The 7,907-nt window shown below is 42.7% G+C and overlaps 1 protein-coding gene across 1 annotated transcript; it reads right to left on the bottom strand.

The window, feature by feature from the left end:
- Nucleotides 1-613: 613 nt before the first annotated feature.
- LOC147726168 (uncharacterized) lies at nt 614-7,112 on the bottom strand. Its single transcript, XM_086963432.1, has 3 exons — nt 7,038-7,112; nt 6,540-6,661; nt 614-2,237 (listed from the first exon to the last, which is right to left on the bottom strand). Exons 1-3 carry the CDS (start codon nt 7,110-7,112, stop codon nt 614-616), a joined length of 1,821 nt encoding a protein of 606 aa, XP_086819558.1.
- Between the last annotated feature and the right edge of the window lie 795 nt (nt 7,113-7,907).

Below are 7,907 nucleotides of genomic sequence, written 5' to 3'. Positions count from 1 at the left end.
AGGCAGTGCTCTGTCATCCAAGTGGCCAGCTTACTCATGCAAGCATTGAAGTTGTCTGCTTCCATTGAGGGGGCTTGTGACAGAGATATTAGAAGTTGCGTGTCGTCGGCGTAAGAGACAAGCTCTACGCCGAACGATTGTACAACTTCTGCCAAGGGAGCCATGTATAGATTGAACAGGGTGGGACTCAGGGCAGAGCCCTGAGGCACCCCCTGTTCCAGCATCACGCTATCTGAGAGAAACGTCCCTCTCTGGACCTGAAAGCTCCTGTTGGTCAAAAAGGTTTTCAGCCATCCCAGTGCCTTATTGGTGACTCCCGCTTTGTTTAGACACTGTAGCAGGATGGAATGCGCTACAGTGTCAAACGCGGCACTGAGGTCCAACATGATGAGAGCCATGGTCTTACCCTCGTCCGCTCCTTCCCGTAGGGTTTCAATAGCCCTCAGGAGTGCTGTCTCTGTTGAAAAATTAGATCTAAACCCCGATTGGGATTTATGAAAAATATTATAGACTTCTAAATGGTCCATGAGTTGGGCATTAGCAATTTTCTCAGCTAGCTTTGCAAGGTAAGGTAATAGAGATATTGGACGTAGATTGTCTAGTATGTCTTGACTTATATTCGGCTTTTTTTAATCGGTAGTACAACAGCCTGTTTCCATTCCATAGGCAGGCTAGCCGTGGAAAAGGAGACTTGAAGCAGATGTCTAAAATGAGGTTCTAGTGCTGGAAAAGCTTCAGCTAGAATTTTAGGAGGCGCAGGGTCACGGGGAGATCCTGATTTGATTTTTTTGCACATTTTGGCCAGTACTTCATAGGGAGGAACTTCGAATGAGCCTAGGCACTCCGGAGTGCTTACGAGATTGACATTTTCAACAAAATCGGTTGCCGACTTTATATTATTGGAAAAACTAGCATAGATGTTTGTAATCTTTCCTGAGAAGTATTGGGCAATTTTGTTACAGGTTTCCACAGAGTCGTTTTGGGAGGAGGAGTTTGCATCCACTATGGAGATTTCTTTATAAATTTGGTAAAGTTCCTTAGAAGAGTTATCTGCTTCCATAATGCGAGTATGGTAATGAGCTGCCTTAGAAAGACGTATGGTTTTATTGTATTCTCTTTGCGCTATCTTGTACTGGGCTTTAATTTCTGGGCAGTATTTTTGGCGCCATGCTCTTTCAAGCTTTTTACAAGCTGTCTTCATGGTTTGAAGTTCTTGACTGAACCAGGGAGCAGCTTTTTTTGTTCTCCTGTCTTTGGTCGTGGTGCGAATTGGGGCAGTGATGTCAAGGGCCTTGGTAACAACATTATGAATATGTTTATTGGCTGTCTCGCAATCATTCCCTCTAGGAGGTCCTACATCCTGGACAATTTTAGTAAAAGATTCTAATGAGAAACTCTTCCATTTTCTGCGTTTATATCTTATGGACTGATGACGATAATGTTCAGTTCTGTCTAATTGAATAGTGATGGGGATGATATAATGATCCGACCAAGGTATAGGTTGAGGAGCAGAAGTTTGAACTCCCTGCCAGTTGCCAAAAACAGGGTCTAATAAGTGCCCTAATTGATGTGACGGTTCCTTGTTTTTTAATTCCAGCTGTATCGAGAGTAGCTCAGCTTGAATATCAGTAGCGTCAGTGTCTAAGGGGTCTTCAAAGTGGGCATTAAGATCCCCTAGCACTAGTAAACGAGATTTCCTTAATGCAAGGTGGGTTATGGCTTCCATTAGGGTGGAAGTAAAGTCATGTAACCTGCCAGGTGGTCGATATATCAGGATGCCCGATATAGAGTGATTGGGGCCGGTGTTAATCATGAATGAGCCCGCTTCACTGTGGTCTACCAAGATGGGAGATATCGTGCATACTAGAGGGGCTTTCGTAGCGATGGCGATGCCACCACCTCTACCGTCTTTCCTATCCAATCTGGAAAGAGCGTATCCAGGGGGAAGGGCTTGAATAATATCCGGGTCGGAGAATTCATCCAGCCAAGTTTCCGTCAAGAATAATATGTTAAGGTTCTGATCCTCGAGTAAATGGAAGATTTCTATACAATGCTTACGCAGAGATCTGCAATTAAGCAGGGCTGCTTTAATGGTATGACCCGTGTTGGTTGCTGGGACATGGCTGACAGGAGCAAAAGTGCATAGGGTGCATTTATTTAGCGACAGGGCATGCAGAGAATGTTTGCAGCCTGCTGGCGTGTCAGGTTGCAGGGCAAGCAATTCCTGTCTGCCATACCTGATAGTAGTAGTCGAGGGAGAGCCAGGGATTATGGCCCCGCGCCCCGCCCGGCCGCGGACGGGCGCAGACGGGCTGGACTTTGGCTCGACTTCGGCGCGCTTCCGGCGCGCCCGCTGCACGCGTCCGCTGCGCGGTCGCGGTCCTACACACATTTATAGATGAGGTAGGGGCAACTAGAGCGCTGACCTTTCGTCCTGAGCCCGGAAGTGTTGGGCTCCTCCTCCACCCTCCGCAACAAACGCCCAACAAGGACGCGGCGGACCGAGGCGGGAGTTCTACAAATACAACCCAATCTGAGAGTTTACATTATCCTACAAGGTGAGGTAGCCTTTTTAAAAGTGCACAGTCAATTTTACAGCAAAATACACAAAAGATAAAATTAGCGGTCACTAGGTTTTTAAAAACGTTATATGCTTAGCACTTGCAGTGCATGTCTAGAGACACACCACGCTAGCAGATAGAGTCCGCCACTGTCACCGGCGAGACTCTTCTCCACCACGCGCGTGTGTCCAAACCGGGTTTATATTACCTCCCTCGTACAGCGCAACTAGAGCGCTGACCTTTCGTCCTGAGCCCGGAAGTGTTGGGCTCCTCCTCCACCCTCCGCAACAAACGCCCAACAAGGACGTGGCGGACCGGGGCGGGACATTTAATATCCTAATTACCAAAATACCATCAGTCCTTTTTTCTTGGTCCCTCCTTCATTTGTCATGGTGCGGTAGACTAGATACTATTAAATTGATGATAGTGCTCCATGTCCTTTATACAATATCCATGTTACCTTTTCGAATTCCTGCCTCGTATTTTCACAGATTCAATCTAATTGTACAGGGTTTTTATAGAATAACAAACACCCCCGCATTGCTCTTATGAAACTCAAACGACCGAAAACAGAGGGGAGTGTACGTTTTCCAGATTTTAAATCTCATCATTCTGCATTTTTAATTCGTCCATTTTTTGCTTTAACTTATGATTTTGCTGATATCCCTATCCCTCGTTGGATTGTTTTTGAGCATTCCCTATTAAAATTATTCTTTTTGAGATATAATATATATGTCTAATTGCACCTTCATATCAGATAAACAAAGTTATCAAAAATAAACGTAAATCATTTTATTACAATCATTGGACAGAGAAGGGAATTATGTTTATTAACCAATTATTCCATCATAATTCTGTTATTCCCTTCCATGAATTACAATTACAATATAATTTACCTGATTTATTTTTTAATGAGTATCTTTTAAAAACAACAGCTTTGCAGTCTTATTATCTTCAAATAATTTCCCTTTTGCTTCTCCCTTACTTACTTCACCCTCACCGTTATATAGTGTTTCTCAGGAGCATAGGCCTAAGGCTGCTTTTATTTATAAGATGTTGTTATCACCTGTTACTGAACAGCCTAAATCCCTTGTCAAATTACTATGGGAAACTGACTTATCTTTGTCACTCCCTATATCTTCTTGGGATAAATGATGGCTCAAGTTATTTAAACTTCTATTGCTGCACGTATTACTCAATTCATTTACTTTATTTATACTAGTGGTGTTATTACCCCTGTTTACATATCAAGTTTTCCCCTACTTCCTCATCCCTCTGTTGGTCTTGTTCTGATTCTACTGGGACTTTAATTCATCAACTGTACGATTGTTCAAATGTATTAAAGTTCTTGCAATCAATTTGGTCTAAATGAATGACAATTTTTCATTGAAATATTCCATTAACAATACAAAATGTTTTCCTAGGTTCCTCCTCACCTGATTTTGATGTTTCTAATCATATTACTTTGTTGTTTGATTTATTTATTGCTATAGCATTTAAAGTGATTTTGTCCTGTTGGAAAGATAACTCTAAATTATCATTATTAACTTGGTTGAACTATATTTGTGACAAACACAGAATTGCTACTGTTTCTTCTCTTACTCTTTCTCAGAAAATTAAATCTGACCTACTTTGGCCACCTTTTACTTCCAATCTTTCTCCACATGCACCTGCATCCTAATTTCCTACATTCTCCTAATTTCTAGCTCTCTTTTTTCCACTTTTTTCTCTCTTTCTTTCCTTTCTTCTACTCCTCTATATCTCTTTCTTCCCTCTTCTTTTTTCTATATTTTTTACCTTTTTTATCTTCTCCTCTTTTGCATTATTTGTTCATATTTTCTCTTTATATTAATTGTTATATTTTATTCATACTGTGTTCATTTGTCTATTATATCTTTCTCTTTTTCTGAAAACCTAATGAAAAATTATTAAGCAAAACAAAAAATTTAGTTTAGGGCACTAGTCATAGCTTTCTGGACCAAGATCTAACTTTCTGCCAAATTTGGTCCCAGATTCATAAAAGAATCATTGAAAGCCGTGCAGCAGCTAAAATGCTGTGCTGCATTGCTTGAAACAGAAGGAACAGGAGAGAGCAATATCTACAGTGATATGGCTTTCTCATCCCCTCTTCCTAGTGCCGGCAGAGAATTTAGCTGCCATGCGGCAGGCACCCAACAATTGTTCAAGGATGCATGCCTGGGTCTACCATAGGGTTTAACTGGCATGGTACCCTTCCAGTACAAAATACTATACTACGCTTTAAAACTTTTCCTACTGTATATGTGTGCTGCACAGTGCAGCATGCATGCAAAGTCGGAAAAGAAAGGAGAAATAAAATGTTTTCTCATTTTAAGGCCTCCTTTTAAATGGCATTAACTTTTGGAGGTAAACCCTTACTAGACCCTTACTACTGTTTGTAGGTAGGATTTTGCGTCAAAAGGAATGCCATTGTACCACCCATTTAACTACCCCTTGGTGCTAAGTAACGCAAAGCAGTGCTCCACACGGCTATGCATTACTTTTAGGGTATTTTTCAGCTCAAACCAAGTTTTGCACTGGAAAGTGAATTAAGAAAAAACACATTTTGTGCTGGTTAGCCTCACTTTTGTGACTCAAACCCAGTGCAAAATGTTTGAGCATCCCCCCCCCCATCTTCCCCTCCCCTGGTGTCATTCCTGTCAGACGTTGTGCCTGTAGTTATGTCTAATTTTCCTATAGAAAATTAAATTACATGGGGAACACAAGTTTTGAGACCCTCCATTTTTCTAGGCTCCTCCCTAAGAGATCACCCCAAAATCTTCCGGGAAGGAGCTGAGGTGAATGGCCTTTATTAGGAAAGTTTCCTGAAGATTTGTCAAAGGGTGCCAAAGTTATGAGCAAATCAAAAATGCTCTTTCTATGGAAACGTGGCCCTGAATATAACAACATCAACTAGGTAATACTTACAATCATTCAGTTCAAGTTCTACACTACACCCCATATTGTCACTGTCGCCTAGGCCCTATCTTTCTCTATCTCTTTCCCTATGACTTCACCCTCACTCCTTCCACTTTTCTGGTCCTCCTTACTTTACTATTGTCTTCCTCCTCCATCCCCTCCCCTCCCTCTACATCCTACTGGCTCACCTTTCTCCCTTCCCCACTGCTCTCATCTGCTCCCTCTCATAGTCCTTCCCATCCGCTCCCACTCCCCCCTCTCCTACCAAATTTACCGGTCTGCTCACCACCCACTTTTTCACGTCTAACGTCCTACTACCTGCTGCCCTTCATGCCTTCCTCCATCCCTTACCATTATACAAATTCTGATCTCCCATTTCCATGTTATACATGTATATAGCCCTCGCTCTATCTGTTTATTTGATATGTGTATATGCACGCTGTTTCTATTTTGTTAACTTGGTGATCCATGCTGTTGAATTATTGCTTTATACTGTTACCATCTTCTTACTCATGTAAAGCTCTCTGATACCTCTGGGTCTAGCCAGCGCTATATGAAACCTCTAAATAAATAAATATGCCGCTGACATCCCGGTTTGCATTGCTCTTAGGTCTTTCCATTCCTTCCCAAGTTAAATCTCACCCCCACCCCTCCACTATTACTGAGGACTTTGACTCTTCAGACAGCTCAACCCTTTACCTCAGGGTCAATACTGAAGTTTTAATTGCCCATTTTTTCAACATTTGTAAGCGATTATATGTTGATACATAGTTCACATTTTTTTTTATGTCGGAAAGGGAGGACTAAATTCTGAAAATAAATGGAGAAATCATTAGGCCTGTCCTGGGATTAGACAACAGAGAAGGAGAAGGGTGGAACCAGGAGCCTATTGGCAGATGGATGAGGTGGGGAAACAGAGCTCCCCCAGGGAATATCCGGGGATTAATGAGCGGCGACTGAGTCTGGTGCTATTCCTTTGATAACAGGCCTATGCATTGCTGTGTCAGGGCACCTACTTTGTTATTGCAACTGCAGTCTTGCCTTCCCCAATAGGTCTGCTCTATGTCACTGACTCCAAGCGCTACAGTGCTCTGGTTCTTCTGGAACTCTTTTCTGTCTCCTCCTTCTTTTAGTGCTGCGGCATCTATGAAACTGTGTGCGACCTGTATTGGCACCATATTTAAAAAGATGGGGCAATATTTATGGTCAAGTCGGGCAGTGCACCGCAGCAGGTCACCGTGCTCCGCTGAACTGATTGACAAAGAAAGGGCAGGAATGTGATGTATTTAAGTCAATACAGGGCCTTCCTACCTTTTACTCTGCACTGGCACCCTTTTGGCTGCCTAATGCCAATGGAGACACCCTTGCACCCTAGTCCAAGGGTGTCTGCATTGTAAGGGGGATTGTTTTTTGTGCAGGAAGGGGCACCTTTCTGCACAAAAACAATCCCCTGAGGCTTTTCCCTCTTTTTCTGCAGTGCACAAAGCATGAGTTAAAAAACAAGGAAAAATTAACATATTTCTCCTCGTTATGCCTCACCTGGAGAGGCGTGGGATTTTGGAACATTCCCAGGTCCATCACTTGTGGTAAATCTGGGATTTTATCAAAATCCATGGATGTTGCGTGGGAACACCCACCCCACACCCATGGAAACGCCTCCCTGGCAGAGAGTAATGCAACACAGTGATTTGCGCCGCGTTACATTACACACGATTTATGAAGCCACTAAAGGCCAAACAAACGGGTCCTCGTCTGGTTTCATAAATCTGATTTTTTATGTGCATTGCTTTTGGATCATGTTGCTTTGCGCAAGAGCGATGCAAAGAGGCTCATAAATATGCCCCATGGGTTCTGGCAAACTGATATTGTTTTTAGTGTTTCCTCATGGGCAATTGTCTCCAGGTAATGCCTGGAGCAAATATTTATAGCCAAAGTAAAGTGCAAAGCTGAATACTGTGCTGTAATTCCTGTAGCCAAAACCGTTCCTCCGTGTTATTCCCCATTGCATAAGGGGAAAATCCTGGACTGGAAAAAGCATGACCCGAAACCTGCACAAACTGTATTTTCTCCAGGTGTTTTTCCCAGGCACTTCAAATGAGACTCTTAGTCTAGGGCTATGCAGTACTCTCCTGCGCTTGTAAGAGCAGAATACTGATTTGGGTCCACAGCAATAGATGACTGATCTACAGCTCTCTGTAAAGGTTTTATTTGTGCCTTCCCTACCAGTGGCTTCTAAGGCATTGTAAAGTGTCTGGGTGGTGCTATTCTATAACTTCGTTTCAAAACGGTGGGTAAAACAATAGATTGTGTTTGGCAAAAATCACACGGCACAAATCTCGCGAGGTTAAACCTGACATAATTTGTGCAGGGAAAAAGCACAATATTCTGAGTGTTGCAACTTGGAAAAAC

Source organism: Lissotriton vulgaris, chromosome 3_1 (genome assembly GCF_964263255.1).
Source record: "Lissotriton vulgaris chromosome 3_1, aLisVul1.2, whole genome shotgun sequence".
Lineage (NCBI taxonomy): Eukaryota > Metazoa > Chordata > Amphibia > Caudata > Salamandridae > Lissotriton > Lissotriton vulgaris.
This window is presented reverse-complemented; position numbering and strand designations above follow the sequence as displayed.

What these genes read in the sequence shown, in the direction of transcription:
- LOC147726168 (XM_086963432.1), bottom strand. Translation starts at nt 7,112, where the DNA reads ATGGATTTTGATAAAATCCCAGATTTACCACAAGTGATGGACCTGGGA. An exon ending in AAAATCCCACGCCTCTCCAG is followed by an intron (nt 6,662 to 7,037) that starts GTGAGGCATAAC and finishes GTGCCAATACAG; the next exon opens with GTCGCACACAGTTTCATAGA. An exon ending in GAGCAGACCTATTGGGGAAG is followed by an intron (nt 2,238 to 6,539) that starts GCAAGACTGCAG and finishes TACTACTATCAG; the next exon opens with GTATGGCAGACAGGAATTGC.